Genomic DNA, 17,908 nt, shown 5'->3' with positions numbered 1-17,908 from the left:
TGTAAAGAAAAAATAGAGAAAAAAAAAAAGAATGACTTACTCTTACTATAAATCAGTACTGATTTTTTTTATTTTTTTTTTTTTGTCTGTCAAAATGGGATGTATATTGCCAAAATAGGAAAGTCAACGGTTGAAGCCGTCAAAAAAAAAAAAAAAAAAAAGAAAGAACTTTATCTTATCGCTTTTGAAACATATATAAAACAACAACAAAAAATAGAATAAAATAGAATACGTGATGGGTGGATGGGAATGTTAAAATTCCACATATACCCACCCAGACGCAATTTATTATTAAAAATTGAGTAAATTGAGTAAATGGAGTATTTTATAGGTTTAAATTTTTGTCAATTGATTAATCAATTGATAATATACCAAAATTTGTTTATTTTTCCTGTAAATATAAAAGAATGGTGGTGGGCTTTGAAACCACAACAACCACAACAAATAAAAGATTTTGAGACTTTATGTCTGGAGGGGGGCAACCACAACACGAATCGTGACTTTGTAGTTGTTGTTGTTGTCTTTAAATTTAGTAATAAAAAAAGAAATTCATGTTTACCCAAAAAGAAAGAAAGATAAAAAAGAAAAAAAAAAAATTTATTGTCTGCAGGAACTGATAAAGAAAAGAAAAAAAAAAAAAAAAAAATTTTTCCTTCCTTCCTCTTCACATTTTAATCAAATCATTCACATCTCTCTCTCTGTCTCATTTTTAAACCCATATACTTATATATATATATATATATATATATATATAGATGACATCCCCCCCACCCTCCAATTGCTTTTTCTTGAAATTTATATTCTTTCCTTCCTTTTTCTATTTCTTTACTTTTTACAATCTACTTCTTTATGTCGTTTATATATCCTCAACCAATGAGTTATTATAATCACTCTAATTCATCCTCAGATAATACCACCACAACCTCTACCACTAATACAACAATGACAATGGATATTCCTAATTGTCTTACTCCTACTATTAATCTTGAAGATCAATTGAAATTGATGAAACAACAATTATCATCCAATTCAAACTCAAATTCTATTTCAACAACTAATTTCACTAAAACTAATAATAATACTACCACCACCACTACCACTACTACTACAACAACAAATTCGCACGTCTCATCTCCTAGTGAAACTTTGCAACCATTATCACCACCATTATCACCTTATCAAAGAAATGCTACATTATATTCCATTAAACAACCATTACCTCAATTACCAACCAAATTACCAACTAAATTACCAACTTGTAATCCTAATAGTAAATCATATTTAGTTAATGGTAACAATCATAATGAATTTAATTTAGAAAATTTTAATGATTATAAATTAACTATCAATATTAAACCAATTTCTAAAAATTATTATTATAATCAATTGAAATTTTTAAATAAATATGATATTAAAAGAAATTTTAATCATAATTCTATTATGGGGGTCAATAATATTAGTGGTACTTTACCAATAAGAAAATATAAAAAAAGATTAGTATATGATTCTTCTAATGATGATATTACTTCTACTACTAATAATAATACCGATGTTGAAAGAATTAGAACTAGAAGAGTTGTTAGATCTTCTGGTAATACTAAATTAGATACTGATACTGATTATGATTATAATTATAATTATGATTCATTAAATAATCCATCAACACCACTTGCACCAAAAAAGAAGAATAATAAGAAGAAGAAGAAAGTTAATCCTCCTCATGGTCATTCTTCATCTTCATCTTCATCTTCAATACCAATATTGACATTACAACAACAATTAATTGATGAATCTATACCTGATTATTCTCCAGATGTAACAACAACATTACCTCCTAATAACTCTAAATGTTTAAAAATTGATTGGAAAGGTCAACCAATGGATTTATCTAATGATCCTAATTTAAATAAATTGAAACATCCAGGAGAAATTTTATTGGCTAGTATATTAAGATTACCAATTGCAGTTTATTTAGATTCAAAACGAAGATTATTTTATGAAAAAGTATCAAGATTAAAACAAGGGAAAAGTTTTAGAAGAACTGATGCTCAAAAAGCTTGTAGAATTGATGTTAATAAAGCAAGTCGATTATTTGCTGCTTTTGAAAAAGTTGGTTGGTTAAATGATGAATTATTTGAAAAGTATTTATAAAAAAAAAAAAAAATAATTGAGGTGAAAGGGGAGGAAGAGGAGGAGGAGGATGAGGATGAGGAGGTTGATGAATAAAATAAGTTCATTTGTTGTACATATATATTGTAACAGTTTATTGATTTAAGGTAAAGGTAAAGGTAAAGGTAAAGGTACAGGTACAGGTACAGGTTAAGGTTAATTAATCATTACAAAGAAGGTTTTATTTACTTACTCATTTATTTACTCATTTATTTATTTATTTATTTCAAGGGGTTTTTTTTTTGTTTTTTCATTATTATTATTTTTATTTTTATATTGATTTGGATTTGGATTTGGATTTGGATTTGGATTTGGATTTTTTTTATTTTATTTATTTATTTATTTATTAACAAAGAAAGAGGAAAAAGGTAGAAAAGGTTTTATTTATCAAAAAGAATTTGGATTTTATTAATTAATTTATTAATTTATTTATTAATTTATTTATTAATTTATTTGTGTGGAAAAAAAAAAAGAAAAGGAATAGAAACAAGTCACTAATTTAAGAAATTGATTTGCAAGAAAGGGAATAAGATATTCTAATGGGTATATTAAATTCAAGGACAACAAGGTAACAACAATAAAGGATATTATTATTATTATTATTATTATTATTATTATTATTATTATTATTATTATTAGATTAAATATAGATAGAGAAGAGAGATATGTAATTTTTTTTTTTTTTTTGAATTTTAATTAAAAAGTGAAAATAATAGATAGATGGATAAATAGATAGATAGATAGGATAACAACTTTTTCTTCTTCTTCTTTTTGGTGGTTTTGTTTTATTTTAGATATATATACATATATACACATATATTGTTTAATTGTTATTATTGTTATTCTTAGTATTACAAAAATCTAACTATTTCTTTAAAAAATGCAAAAAAAAAAAAAAAAAAAATAAATGAATTAGTTGAATTGGTGTTAACCCTCCACACACACACACATACAAACACCTTTCTTTATCATTCAATTGTTGCTTCATCATTATCATCATTATCATTGATATTATTATTATCACGATATATATAAAATTGTAAAAAAATCAATGAATCTTCTAAAATTGTTCCTAATGAACCTAATAACCAACTTAAATTTAATAAAATATATTGTTTATCATTACGATAAAATAATATTTGTCCAGCATAAGTTAAATTACCTAAAGTTGAAAAAAGAAAAAATAATAAACTTAATCCATAAACACTTTTACGTTGATAATTTTGAATAATTTGTGGGATTCTTGCACCTAAATATAATATGGCACTACAATATCCCATAATTTGTGGTCCAATAGCAATAATATCTTTATCATTATAATGATTTTGATCATCGGAAGGAGGTGAATCATCGTTTGATGGTGGTGGTGGTGATGATGGTGGTGATGATGGTGGTGATGATGATCCACTAATAAAAAATCCTAATGTTCCACATCCAATAACAAATAAAATTGGTAAAATATATTTAATAAAAATTGAATGATATTCTGGTTCTAAAGCAATATCAGTTAATGTACTACTTCTTCTTCTTCTTCTTTTATTATTACTACTTATTCTCCTAGTTTTATGAATATTATCATGATCATGATCATTACTATTACTTCTGCTTCTGCTTCTGCTTCTGCTTCTGCTACTGCTTCTAGTAGTATTTAATAATGGACTAGATTCATTATCATTTCCTCTACTTCTTCTCTTACTGTGATGATGATGTTGATGATGATGTTCATTTTCTCCATGTTCGTGATGATGTTCGTGATGATGCTCGTGATGATGCTCATGATGATGTTTGGGATATATTTTAGTATAATAAATATATGAAAATATCATTAAAAAATCAGCAATACAAAACCATATAGCTAAAAAAATCATTTCTGGTAATAAATTTGCCCAAATTGCTCCTAAAAGATTAAAAATATCTCCAATAAACCAAATAGTTATAAATCCAATAGCTATACCTTCAACAGATTTTAATTTCCATTGTTCAATTAATTGAGGCATTAATAAAACTATCCAACATGCTAATGATGTTGATCCCATAACTCCACTGATTTGTATCCTCCATTTTGATGGTTGTATAGTAGCAGCATTGGAGGAAGAGATGAAGGAGGAACTGGTGAATATATTGTAGATTATTGACAGCATTTTTTTCTTTAATTTTTGATTAATTTATTAATCTTTATTCTAGTAGAATAAAAATAGGATTTTAAGGATATATATCTATTAAATTAATCTTTAGGGTTTATGGTTTATAAAAAAAAAGAAGGGGGGGAGGGGAGGAAGGGAAAGTATTCGTTAAGGGAAATGGAAAGATGATTAACTTTTTTTTTTTTGTTCTTTTGCTTCCTTATTGTTGGTTGATGGATGATGGTGGGTTAGTAGTTCTTTTTTTTTTCTTGTTGTTTTAGAATAAAAGTGAAAAAGTAAAAAAGTGAAAAAGTGCGGAAAACAATTTAAAGTAGAACAAATAGAAGAAGAAGAAGAAGAAGAAGTCAATTTTTTTTTTTTTGTTATTGTTAACAATTGGTAATAGTAGTAATAGGATGCTATCTATTTTGGCGGTGAATTGACAGGAATTTCTTTTTTTTTAATTACTACATGCATATTTCTCGTGTGATTTTCAGATTCTCAGTTACTAGTTTAGGAAGAAAATTCAATAAAGAGTCATCTTTTCTACTGCAAAATATGTATGGAGCCGGTTCGAAATTAGTATTTCTATTACTATAAATAGAAAAAATATGCAATTATCCTCCCCTAAATTTCCTTTTTTGGATTCTTTATCCCTTGATCTTTGCCTAGGTCGACAACTCTAGGTCGAAGTGGTACTACTTCCTCGCACTAGAGAATTGAACTCGGCCCCATCTCTTCGGCTTCTCACTTCAAGTCTTAATAATTTATACTCAATAATACAAACAACTATATATAAAATCAAACTTTATATAAAATAATAAGAACAATTCATTCATTTAATCTCCTTCGTTTTTCTGACTTGTTAGTATATGATAAGTTTCTCTTGCCAGAAGATAAATGTTTCAAATCTTTCTTAAGTACAAGGTACGTTATATAAATATCATTGAACTGGCTTTTTTCGTATAGCTTTCGTCTTTTAATATCAGCAATTAATTCGGGTAGTTGGGGGAGACCGTTCTCCATATCATCGAGTTTCTCAAAGTTATCTGCACTTATTCTTGATATATTCAGCATATTCTGACTTGTTGAAGCTGTTGTATTATGACTTGTTGAGGCTGTTGTATTGTCAATTGCTAAAGCTGTTGTATTGTGCTGTGGAGGTGGCAGTGAAGTGAGCAGCTCAATTAAAATAGGTTATAAATCTTTCAAAAGATGCATATTTATTAAGAAAACTTTGGATATCATTTTCAGTATTTTCTGGATTGAATAAAATATGCTGCAAGTCTTTTATTATCAGATCATGAATAGCCTTTTGTCGCTGCTTGTCTTCAAAAACTACAATTCGTTTTAATTTCAGAGCCACATTTTGGCAACTTCTGTAAATTGGATCCAACATTGAATTAACCAATTTTTTGCTTAGCCGACTATTATGGTAGTAGCTATTTGAAAAAACATGGTTATGGTGATAAATCCAATCAGCAAACCACTGTTCCCCTTTATGTTTCTGCTGAACTATGATTTTTGCTGGACAGTTTATTTTTATGGATTCTTTTCTGTTTCTTTTTTTCACAGCAAATACATTGTTGATATTGTTTTCATTCGCAGCTTCACTTTGATTTTGTTGATGGTTTAAACTTGTTTGAGTATAGGAATCACCACGGTTGCAGTGGTATTCCTCGTATTCCACAGCAGCGTTCTTGTGACCGTGAGAAACCTTAGGCTACTTTATGTGATATGACACATTAATTATGATCAAATCATTAACTTAAACTCATCTCATTGAATACAAAGCCTCTATAAACAAGTATATACTTTATAAAAACTCGTTTGTGCCCTTAATATTGAATCATAAATCCAAGTTGGCTGGAAAATGTACATCACACTAACAATTTATCTATCTGTAATTGTTGAAGTGGAAAACTAGTTTAGATCATACCATAACTTCGAGTAAATGCAAATTAATAGCCCTAAGCCCCTGTCCAATTCAAGTTAAATGATCCACTCAACAGCCCTAATAATAAGATTTCATGGATAATGAACATGCCACTCGCTATTCAATCCTCAAAATAAAAACCCACTTTAGCATCAAGCAATTTGAGCAATAACATCCGACAGAAATTGTCAAATAGAAGTACACCATTCTTGAATTATTATAACTCACCAAATAGCAATTCCAAAAGTTTGACACCTACTGGTCAAACAAAAATCAATAACTCATCTATATTAGTTAGTTAGTAAGCACAGTTCTTCAAAAACAAGGGTATTAATCATACATATCATGACTTAAAGTATCTGTAATCCCAGTAGCAGTAACTATTTGATTGATTTATGATGGAAACTGATGGATTGATGAACGAATGGTGAAGGAAGAAGGAGAAAAAAGTGGTGGTGAGAGGAAAATAATTGAGGTCACGCCAGCCTGGCATTTATCATCATGAAGAAGAAAAAGGACAGAGCAAGGGATGAAAGATATTTTGGAGGTAAGCAAAATGTAAACAAAAAATGTAAACAAAAGGAGTACAACATGCAGAATTCTTATGCTCAAATATGCATGTTATCGCCATTGGCAATTTTCTGTCAATTCACCGCCAAAATAGATAGCATCGTAGTAATAGTAGTTGGCCGGTACGGAATTATTTACCTAAATAAGTAAAAACGCGGCTAAAGTTGAAATTTGAAATTTGAAATTTTTCTTTTTCTTTTTCTTTTTCTTTTTCTTTTTCCACTTTTACTCAGAAACCTCAAAACAAGAATTTGTATTTGTTTTTTGACCTGTTTCATTCAATTTCTATTCCCATCTTTTTCTTTTAATAATGTCTTAATATCAATATATATATATAAATCTTCACTAAACCTCTTTATTCTCAAATTGTAATGATCATATTTTATTCTCAATTTCGTATCACCATTAATCCTCCCATATAGTTTAACAACTATTATTATTCGTCGTCTCATAACAATTTTTTTTTGAATATATATTCTCAATTAGACTTTATCATAATAATAATAATAATAAAGAAGTAAATCGATCATTCAACATTTATACCTGTCTTGTTATTATTTAAAGTTTAATTTATTTCCGTTATTCCTTTTCCTCCCTTTTCCTCCCTTTTCCTCCCTTTTCTTCCTCTTCTTCACCCAACTCCCAAATATTCAACAAATCAAGTCAAGTCAAGTCAATTTCAACTCCAATTCCAACTCCTCGCTATATTTTTTTTTTGTTGCCTCGTGTTCTAAATCCCTTTTTTTTTTCATTATTATCTTATCATCCAGTCAGCAATTTCTTCAAATAAAGGTTGACGGTTTTTTTTTTGTGAAATTGGGTTGCATTTTTGGCTTTTTTTGTTGTCATTTGGTAGCACCCCCAACAAGTCGTGTAACAACCCACATTTGTTGATTGATTTACCAATAACCCAAATTGTGGCTTCTCCCTGTCTCCCCTTCTCTCCCACTAACATAATTTCATCTGATAATTTGTTATCAACTTCTGAAGAAATGATGTAATATATTATATTATATTTTTGGTATTGGTATTGGTATTGGTATTTTGGTATTGATATTCACTTTAATGCCACAGTAATTTCAAATTTTATACCCGAACCATGGCTACTAATTTCTGGTATTATAGGAATCATTGTGTGTCGGCTCAGTTTATTACAAATTGTTGTTGGAAAATTCGTTATTTTTGAAGATTACCAGAAATTTAACTATATAAACCATGTCATAAATCCTATTCCACATTTGAAAAAGTTTTGTCTTCTCTATTACTTGTACTTACCCTCCTCCCCCCCCCCCACCACCTCAAAAATGACAATTACTCCTCCTCCTCCTAATAAAAAACAAAAACGTGATGAATCTTCATCACCTAAAAAATATCTTATTCTTAATGCATTTGATATGATGTGTCCATCACTTCAAACAGCAGGATTATGGAGTCATCCTAATGATAAATCTCGAGATTATAATACTATTGAATATTGGACTAATTTAGCTAAATTATTAGAAAAAGGGAAATTCAATGCTCTTTTCATTGCTGATGTTTTAGGAGGATATGATGTTTATAATGGACCTCATAATTTAACTGCTGCTGCTAAATCAGGAGCTCAATGGCCTATTAATGATCCTCATGCAATTGTTCCTGCTATGGCTGCGGTTACGGAAAATTTATCATTTGCTATAACTTCAAGTACAGTTAGTGAATCACCTTATCATTTTAGTCGTCGATTAGCAACTTTAGATCATTTAACTAAAGGTAGAATTGGTTGGAATATTGTTTCATCTTATTTAGATTCTGCAGCAAGAAATTTACTTAATGGTGAAGAATTACCTGAACATGATGAACGATATGTTAAAGCTCAAGAATTTCTTGAAGTAGTATATCAATTATTTTTATCATCATGGGCTGATGATGCAGTTAAATTTGATAGGAAAAATCGAATTTTCACTGATTCAAAAAGAATTAGAGAAATTAATTATAAAGGTGAACATTTTATTGTCCCTGGACCTAATATTACTGAACCAACTCCACAAAGATTACCAGTTATTTTACAAGCTGGAGCTTCTAAAAAAGGTTTAGAATATGCTGCTAAAAATGCTGAAGCAGCTTTTATTAATGGTATGACTCCAGAAGCTTTAAAAATTAAAATTGATCAATTGAAAAAATTAGTTAAACAATATGGTAGAAATCCTAATGATATTAAAGTTTTATCTTTAGTTACGGTGATTGTTGCTCCTACTCATGATGAAGCTATTGCTAAATATGAAGAATATAAATATTATTCTGATCCTGAAGGAGCTCAAGCACTTTTCGGTGGTTGGACTGGGATTGATTTAAGTAAATATAAATATGATGAACCATTAGATCAAGTTGAAAGTAATGCAGTTAGAAGTTTTGTGGAAAATTGGACAAAACCGGTACCTGGTGAAGATCCAACTACTAAAAAAACTCGAGCCACTATAGTTAATCAATTACAAATTGGTGGTTCAGGAATTTTAATAATTGGTGATCCTGAAGAAGTTACTAATGAATTAATTCGTTGGCATGAAATTTCTGGAGTTGATGGATTTAATTTCACTTATACAATTACTCCAGGAAGTTTTGAAGATTTGGTTGAATATGTTATACCATTACTTCAAGAAAAAGGTTATGCTCAAAAAGAATATCCAACTAATCATGAAGGTAAACCTCTTACTTATAGAGAAAGTATTTATGGTGTTGGTAATGGATTTTTAAAACCTGATCATCCTGCTTATAATTTAAGATGGAAAGCTGATGAATCTAAAGAAGAATTTGAAGAAAAATTACAAAAGACTTTGAAAGAAAGATTTGGGAAAACTTAGAGAGAGGTGTAAAAAAATATATATATATATATATATATATATATAACCAATGAATATATGATTAGAAGAAATATTTCTTGCGGAATGGAGTGGTTCAATTATTGAATTTATTGAGTTAGTAGGGGGGAGGGGGGCGGAACTCCTTGTAAGTAAAAATTCATATGTGTTTCGTTTCGTGTCGTTTCGGTTGAAAAGACAAATCGAAACGTCAAAAAAAAAAAAAACTGTGGCTGCGAATTCTCATTCCACTTTGCATAAACTGACAAACTAGTCTTTAAATCCACAGTCGGTTAATTAATCTCTCCTACTTATCAGATTATAAATTATAAATAACTTTCCAGAAAACTTTCAAAAATATCTTTTAATCTAATTTTAACCCATAATAACTTTTAATATCATGTCAGTAATTGCCAATAAATATAATTTAAAACCATTCAAAGAAGCTCCTTTATCAACATCTCCTATTAAACCAATAGAATTACAAGCAGTTGATTTATCACTTTATCAAGATGGTCCTAAGAATTTACCTATTAGACAAAAATTAGCTAATCAAATTGAAAAATCACTTTCTACTTATGGATTTATTATGATTATAAATCATGGATTTCCTCATGAAAAATTAGAATTTCTTAAATCATTGGCTCAAGGAATTTTACAAGTTCCAATTGAAGATCAATTACCATATTTAGCTGGAGCATTAAAATCAGATTTAGAAGATCGTTCAATTTCTTTAGGTGGTGAAAGAGGTGCAGGTTATAAACCTAAAAAATATTGGTCAATGAGAAATGGAGTTGAAGATTCAATTATTCATTATAATTTTAATAATATGCAACATCCACTGTTTTTCCAAGGATCAGGTAATATTAATAATAATAATAAATATCCACCCATTGTAAAAGATCATTTATTTCCAATTGCAGAATATTATCGATATTTACATAATAATGTATTAAAAAAACTTTGTAATTTAATTGATATTGTTTTAGAACTTCCAGAAGGATTTATTTGGGAAAATTATTATAAAATAATCCCTAATGATTATAAAAATTCTGGTGGTGGAGCTGGTAGATTCATGTTATATGAAAAGATGGATCCTCAAGATCAAGAAAAAGTTGATAATACTTGGTTAAGAGGTCATTCTGATAGTGGTGGATTCACTTTTATAACATCTCAACCAATTCTTTCTTTACAAATTCGAGATTATTTCACTGGTGAATGGAATTATGTTGGTCATACTCCAAATGGATTAATTGTTAATATTGGTGATGCCATGGAATTTATTACTGGTGGATATTTTAAATCTTCTATTCATCGAGTTATTGGTCCACCAATTGATCAACAAAATTTTCAAAGATTAGTATTAATTTATTTTTGTAAACCAAAATCAACTTGTATATTAGATCCGGAATTTTTAAATTCACCAAAATTAAATCGTTTAAATATTAATAAACCTAAAGAATGGGAAAAAATTGATTTTAATGCTTGGAATAATGAAAAATCTCGTTTATTTGGTAAAAAATTTATTAATGATACTCAATCAGATGAACCAAAATTAGTTTTACTTTATGGAAGATTACATGAAAGATGGCATCAAGCAGAAATTGATTTTAGTTTACAAGAAGCAGAAAAAAAATTTCAAATCATTAAATTGGACTTGACCTAAATATTTATGTAAGTATGTAAATGTATTTCAGTTTAGTTTAGTCTAGTTTAAATAATAATAATAATAATAATAATAATACAAGATTGGTTTTTTGGTCAAAGAAAGGGGGAAAGCCAGGGGGGGTGGGGGGGTGGAACGGTGGTGATAAGTGTAACTTTTTTTTATGTTTGGTGATATACTAAATCTGAGCATTAATATTCTTAATGACATCCACATCAATGTCTTTCTCTGGTATTATCATTTCAATATCTTCTTGATCAACTAAGTTTTTAGTAGTAGTAGTAGTAGTAGTAGTGGTGGTGGTATTGTCATTTCCCTGTACCAGTATCTTAATATCATTATTTTCTAAATCTTTCCAAATTCCAGTTTGTTGTAAAACTCTAAAAGTTCTACCATCAATGAATTTATCACGTAAATTAGGAATAAATTTTTGAGTTTTCAAATTTATATTAACTTTATTAGATAATTGTTCAATTTGATTTATTAGATTTTTAATTTGACTAATTAAAAAATATAATGTTTCATCAATAGGTTGAAGATTTTTCAAAATATTTATTGATTCTTCATTACTATTACTATTACTATTACTATTACCATATCCATTACCAAAATCTAATTTTTTAAAATCATTATCAATAATTATTAATATTTTAATCAATTTTTGAATTTTAACAAGTTGTAATTTCAATATTTTTCGTAATTGTAATTCTTGCATTATTTTCCATTGTAAATTTTCAATTTGTTGATCAAATTTTTGTTTTAATTCAACATTATTATGATTAAATTCAATTTCTTGTTGATGATTCAATTTTATATATGGGATTAAATCTTTAGGTATATTAAAAATATTTCTTAAACAATATAATTCAAATTTATCAAAATTATTATCTATAGTAGATTCTAATAATGATTCTAATTTCCCCATCCCAATTTCTATTTCATCTTCAGTAACTTTAGTAAATATCCCATTTTTCATTAATTGTTTTTGTTCTTTTAAATAAGTTTCAATAGCTGTGGTTCCCTTATACATGATTTCATTCACAGCATTGATCACATCATCAATAAGTGTCAAAGGAGCAAATTCTAAATGTTCTGTAAGAATTGCTGTGGTACGTTCATCTAAAGTTTTATCTGACATTATATAGGATTAAAAGTTATTAGGTAAAGCAGTTATGATGGTGGTGGTGGTGGTGGTGGTGGTGTTCGTTAGTTGTGGTTTGTTGTGGTTTTATTGTTTTGATTATTATTATTATTAATACTGTGGTTCGTAAATAAAAAAAAAAAAAAAAACATTTTCCTGCAGATAGTTTTTATTATGGCAGTTTCTTCTTTACCAATCATTTCCAGAGGAAAAAAAAAATTACTACAAATTCATTTCATCTTGAAAGAAAAGAAACAACTATCAAACTTATCTCCACCACCACCACTCCCCCTAGTTGAGTTAGATTTCTATTTACTATTCATACATTCATATATACATATTCATCATGGCCGGTACATTATCTCCAGATAAACAATTTGAAAAATTCAATGTTGCTAAAGAAAAAATGGGTCATTATTTTAGATTCAAACCTCGTTCAGTATTATTTAATATAATATGGATGGGGATAATACCAGTAGGATTATTTTATGTTGCTTATGGAAATGAAGGTAAAATTAGTATTACTGATAGATTTAGAAAAGAACCAATTTTAACTAAAGATTATGTTCCAAGAAGTAAACAAGAATAAACAAGAAAGAAATAGGTTGTTGAATTTGGTGATGATGATAGAGAATCATCATCATCATCATTATATCATCATCATGGAATAAAAAAAAAAAAGTTAGTTAGTCAATATCTTTTCATGTACATTGGAATATACATAAAAATGTATTTATTGGATTTTTTTTTGGATAATTTTCCATTCATTGAAGATGTAGTAAAGGAAACAGATACATGGGTGCATTAAACTGTTGAGATTTGTTTCTCTTGTTATCATGTCACATTCAAAACATCTACAAAATGAGCTTCCTTGCTTGCTTGCTTGCTTGCTTGCTTGACTGGCTGGCTGGTTGCTTTTGCTTTTGCTTTTGCTTTTGATATGTATCAGGAAATCTCTTTACTCAAAAAGGTTTTGGAGCGTATCATCTTCTTCTACACCCAAGGGCGAAACCAGATTCAACTTTGTGAATTGTTGCATATGGTGTGTAGATGATTAAGTTATTAAAAAATCCCACCATCTACAGGCTAAATAGCAATCATCATCTGTAGAGATCTGCCTTGTTAATATTAATGAGATCAACAAACAAACAAACAAAGAAAGAAAACACAGGGTGAAAATTTCAAATCTTTTCATTGAGGGTTGTGGTTGTGGAGGATATATTAACCCGACCTACTTCTTCTTTGCCTTCTCGACCCTCCTCAATCTTGTTTCAGGGTTGCATATTTTTTGTCTTTGTAGTCCATCTTGTATCAGAAGTGATAGTGTGTAGGAAAACAAGGTTTAAGCAATTGTGCAAATTCATTTATTATTTTTCTTAAATCCTATGCATTGTTCGCTTAGGAGGGAGAGGGGTGTGTGTACAAAACGTACCATATATGTACCACCATATAATACTCAGCTGATTGTGAAAAAGAAGAAGAAGAAGAAGTGAGACATTATATACAAGTATACTTGAAGAGGGATATGGTGGTGATATCAAATTGCAGAGAGAAATCTGTCGAGTTGTAACAACTGAGAATTTGAAACTTTTGAGGCTCTTTTTTTTTTTTTTTCAGCCAGTTTTCACCATCAAATCTGGATGAAAATAATTAACTCAACAAAAGTTCAAGATGGCCCTTTGTGTGGCAATCCGAGATCGCCACTTCCGAACAATAATGATTGATTGATCAACCAATAATCTTCTCAATTACAGGGGGGAGGAGGAAAGAGTAAATCCTTAAAGATCAATCTAATACTATGAATAAAAGGTATATTAACAATTAAGTATTTACGATCGAAAGAAATATATAAGGAACGACATGATCGAAACAGTAAAAAGCAAACCGAACTTGAAAATAACAAATAAAACACCAGTCATAAAAATAAAATTCACCAAAAACTAAAATATCAACATGCACATGTAAATATAAACTTCACACACTAGATATATAATATGAAAAGCAAGAACCAGTGCAAGTAGAAAACCAATTAAGAAACGATCCAAAAATATCATTAAAAAAAAATTAAAAAAGATAAAGCATTGTAAATTTATATTCTATTATCAATTCATTTTATTCTTGTTCAAATCAAGTTTGAACTCCACCAATCCAGATTCAAGATTTTGCAACAATCCACTCTCTTTCTTAGATTGTTCTTCTAGTTGTTGTTGTTGTTGTTGTTTACGAGGAGATGCTTGTGAATTCTCCTCAGTATTTTCATTTTCATAAACAAACAGATAATGATTACTTAAAGTGAACACCGGCATTTCTTGAATACTCAAATCAGGTAATGAATGTGCATGTTGATGTGGTACCTTCTTTTTCAATAATCTCTGTTGTTGCTCTGTAGTTTGACTCTTTGTCCATTGGAATTTTGGATTTATAATAAACGTTGGAGACAAAGAACCATTAACTGTACCAGCACCAGCACCAGCACTACTAAATGAAGAAGCTTTCTTCAAAGTCTTGACAATCTTTGCAGGACCCGGAGTAATGGATTTCTTCTTTTTCAATGTTGGACGTTGTACAGAGACATTAGTTGAACTAGAATTCTTGTTCAAACTTAAAACATCAACATTTTCAATGGATTTTTCAAAATCAGTACCAACATCCTCAAAATCCAAGTCAGCAAAATCTGGAAAAACATCTGTCAGATGATCTTCTAACATTTGAAATGGATCATTGCTCAACAATTCTTCGGCAGTAATATCTCCACCACTAATAAACGTTGTAGTATTGCATCCAAAACTGTTATCATTGTGTACTTCCAGTTGTGGACTAGAAACTTCAATTGTTGTAGGAGAGTCTCCCGAAATAGTTTGCAAAGGAAGAGATGAAATCCTTCTCTGTTGTTGTTGTTGTTGTTGTTGTTGATATTGCTCTTCTTCTTGGATATATCTTTTCTTTTGTTTATGAGGTCTGCAACTGGACTTCCTTTTTGGTTTTAATTCAGGTGGTTTTGGAATCTCACCTTTTTGTAATAGAAGCAACTGTTGCTGTTGCTTTTCTCTTTGTTGTTCAATCAACTTTTGCATTTCTGGACTCAGTTGAGTTCTTGCTTTTGTAGAACTGCTACCACTACGATTATGTGTTTTGGCAGCAGCTTCATTGTTCAATTGTTGTTGGAAATGTAATGCGGCTTGTTCATGAGGAGATGGTTGCTTTTTGTGATTCACGGTTGGTTCAATGCTCACACCCAAACCAATGGTTGGACCAGTCTTTTCACCAACAGTTGAAGCAGGAGCAGAAGATGAAGATGAAGAAGAAGAATGATATTGTTGTGTGGGAGGAGAAAATTGCACCGGCGAATTAGAAACACCATTTACAGAATTTGGTGTACTCAACAGTGGTTCAAATTGATTGTGTTGTTGCACTGGTTGAGGTGGCATATATATTCCTGGTGTGATTGGTGTGAATTGAGCATTAGCTGGAAGCAAATCACTTTCACTACCACCAGGCAAAAAGGAATTACTTGAAAAAGTGGCCACAGAACCAAATGCAGGGGTTGTTTGATTGGAGAAATTAGTGGCACTCAATTGAAATTGGGGACTGGAAGCTGATTTTGGAGTTCTCAAATATTGTTGAAATTGACGCTGTTGTTGTTGTTGTTGTTGTTGTTGTTGAGACATAGCAGCAGGAATAAAATCTAATATATCAATGTCTGGAAACTCCGACGCTGGATTAAACCCAACACCACTATCGTTGTTGTGAGTTGTTAATAGGTTCGGATTTGGTGATATAAACTGTCCATTGGCTTCAGCAGAAGTATGCATCAATGGGGAAGTATCAGCAATTAATTGAGATAAGAAGTCAACATTCACATTCATTTTTGTTATAATTATGCACTTAATTAAAGCAAAGAATATTACACAAGGATCTCAATTGAACAAATTAAATTTATGAAAAAAAAAAAAAACGACGGGTAGCGAGCGTATAAAGTAAGTTTTAAACAAAATGTTTAAGTTGGGGTAATTGAGCAAATAAATGAAAAACGGATGAAACGTGGATTAATGTTTGTTATAAAGCAAATTAATTTTTCAAAAAAAAAAAAAATTGGATAACTTTTTAGGGATTTATTCTTCTTATATTTAATCGTACCAAATTATTAAGATTGAGATTTGGTTATTTTTTTTATTTTTTCGAGTGTAATTTTTTAGGGGGGTGTGCGAGGAGGAGGAAAAAGCAAAAAAAAAAAAATACTAGTTACCTGCTATGTGTGTTAATTTATTATGTAAAGTTGTTAATATTCTATTATATTATACCTCTAATATTTATTCAATGAACAAATGAGTATCACCGGATAATAATGAGAGGGGGCAAGGGGGGGGGGGAGGAGGAAGCGAAACCAACAAATTTAATAATTGAATTATTGCTGGACCAATAAGCGAGTGAATTAGCACTTTTGTATTAAACTTCTGGTGCTAAGTAGTCCAATAATGTTAAATTGAAAACTTGATTAGAATAAATGAAATTATTAAACAAAACACAGTTGAAAACAAAAGTCTAGAAAAGTCTAAAAAAACAGATGGGAAACTATTTTGGGGGGGAGGGAAGAGGGAGGTGGGACGGGGGAGGACTTATATATTGTTTGAAATAACCCAATATTGTAAATGGTAGTATAATTTTCTTTAAGATAATAAACGTATGCAAGTATTACCTGTTTCCCACATGATGTTAATGAATGTTGAATTAAGTAACTGTATCTAATTAGATGAAATTAAATTGGCAACATTTTTCGTGTTTGTTTGTTTGCTGGATATGAGACAAATTGGGGGGAGGGGGACTAAGAGAGAAAGGTTAGTAGAACACAATACAACACAATAAAAATAACGCAATGAGCAAACACAAAAATTTAATAGAGAGAGTGCGTGTGCGTGTGCGGGAATATCTCAATAAATATACACAAAATTGACTTGGAGATAATTTTCAACTAAAAGGCGGATAAACATATACTACTTATTATGATCAACGCATGAAAAAGAACAAACACTTTTGTGGTAATAGAAGCTTTAGAAAACCAATAATACCAGAGTCAAGAATTACCTAACCAAATTGATTACTTTTTGTGTTCAATAACTAAACAAATACTGCAAAAGACCAGCCTAAAGTACAATTTCTTATGTGGTAGCATTTTTTTTTTTTTTTCCATGTTGGATTTGTCTAACTTCTGGTGTCGGCCTCGTTCACTTACGTCGCCTAATGTGTTACTATTTTTAGTCACGTACTTGCATACATACATTTGTTTGAGAAATGGAGATTAGATACTATTCGTCTTTTTATTTGGGATGGAAAGTAACCCATACGAAAAGGGTGTGATTTAGTCTCCACTTCGTCTCGAACACTAATTCTTATGACTAACAAGAGTGCACCCTTTTATTGTTTTGTTACTCAATTCAAAAATATTACGTCAATACTCTATTGTTCTCAAGT

At 29.7% G+C, this 17,908-nt stretch overlaps 6 protein-coding genes across 6 annotated transcripts, besides 1 other annotated feature; 3 read left to right on the top strand and 3 right to left on the bottom strand. All coding sequences in view use genetic code 12, as the record gives it.

The window, feature by feature from the left end:
- Positions 1-849: 849 nt before the first annotated feature.
- CD36_23960 (fungus-specific chromosomal protein, putative) lies at positions 850-2,151 on the top strand (the record flags this gene model as incomplete). Its single annotated transcript, XM_002418825.1, has 1 exon — positions 850-2,151. One exon carries the CDS (start codon positions 850-852, stop codon positions 2,149-2,151), a length of 1,302 nt encoding a protein of 433 aa, XP_002418870.1.
- A 986-nt stretch (positions 2,152-3,137) lies between these two features.
- Positions 3,138-4,310, bottom strand: CD36_23950 (conserved hypothetical transmembrane protein; the record flags this gene model as incomplete). Its single annotated transcript, XM_002418824.1, has 1 exon — positions 3,138-4,310. One exon carries the CDS (start codon positions 4,308-4,310, stop codon positions 3,138-3,140), a length of 1,173 nt encoding a protein of 390 aa, XP_002418869.1.
- Positions 4,311-4,707: 397 nt separating this feature from the next.
- Positions 4,708-6,900: a mobile genetic element.
- Positions 6,901-8,102: 1,202 nt separating this feature from the next.
- On the top strand, positions 8,103-9,635 carry SOX1 (monooxygenase, putative; the record flags this gene model as incomplete). The annotated part of the gene is made up of 1 exon (XM_002418823.1): positions 8,103-9,635. The coding sequence occupies one exon, from the start codon at positions 8,103-8,105 to the stop codon at positions 9,633-9,635; it is 1,533 nt and encodes a 510-aa protein (XP_002418868.1).
- Positions 9,636-10,032: 397 nt separating this feature from the next.
- On the top strand, positions 10,033-11,298 carry CD36_23930 (iron/ascorbate family oxidoreductase, putative; the record flags this gene model as incomplete). Its single annotated transcript, XM_002418822.1, has 1 exon — positions 10,033-11,298. One exon carries the CDS (start codon positions 10,033-10,035, stop codon positions 11,296-11,298), a length of 1,266 nt encoding a protein of 421 aa, XP_002418867.1.
- Positions 11,299-11,476: 178 nt separating this feature from the next.
- On the bottom strand, positions 11,477-12,436 carry CD36_23920 (Mis12-like protein, putative; the record flags this gene model as incomplete). Its single annotated transcript, XM_002418821.1, has 1 exon — positions 11,477-12,436. One exon carries the CDS (start codon positions 12,434-12,436, stop codon positions 11,477-11,479), a length of 960 nt encoding a protein of 319 aa, XP_002418866.1.
- A 2,105-nt stretch (positions 12,437-14,541) lies between these two features.
- On the bottom strand, positions 14,542-16,305 carry CD36_23910 (conserved hypothetical protein; the record flags this gene model as incomplete). The annotated part of the gene is made up of 1 exon (XM_002418820.1): positions 14,542-16,305. One exon carries the CDS (start codon positions 16,303-16,305, stop codon positions 14,542-14,544), a length of 1,764 nt encoding a protein of 587 aa, XP_002418865.1.
- Positions 16,306-17,908: the final 1,603 nt, after the last annotated feature.

The sequence above is a fragment of the Candida dubliniensis genome, chromosome 2, assembly GCF_000026945.1.
Source record: "Candida dubliniensis CD36 chromosome 2, complete sequence".
Lineage (NCBI taxonomy): Eukaryota > Fungi > Ascomycota > Pichiomycetes > Serinales > Debaryomycetaceae > Candida > Candida dubliniensis.
This window is presented reverse-complemented; position numbering and strand designations above follow the sequence as displayed.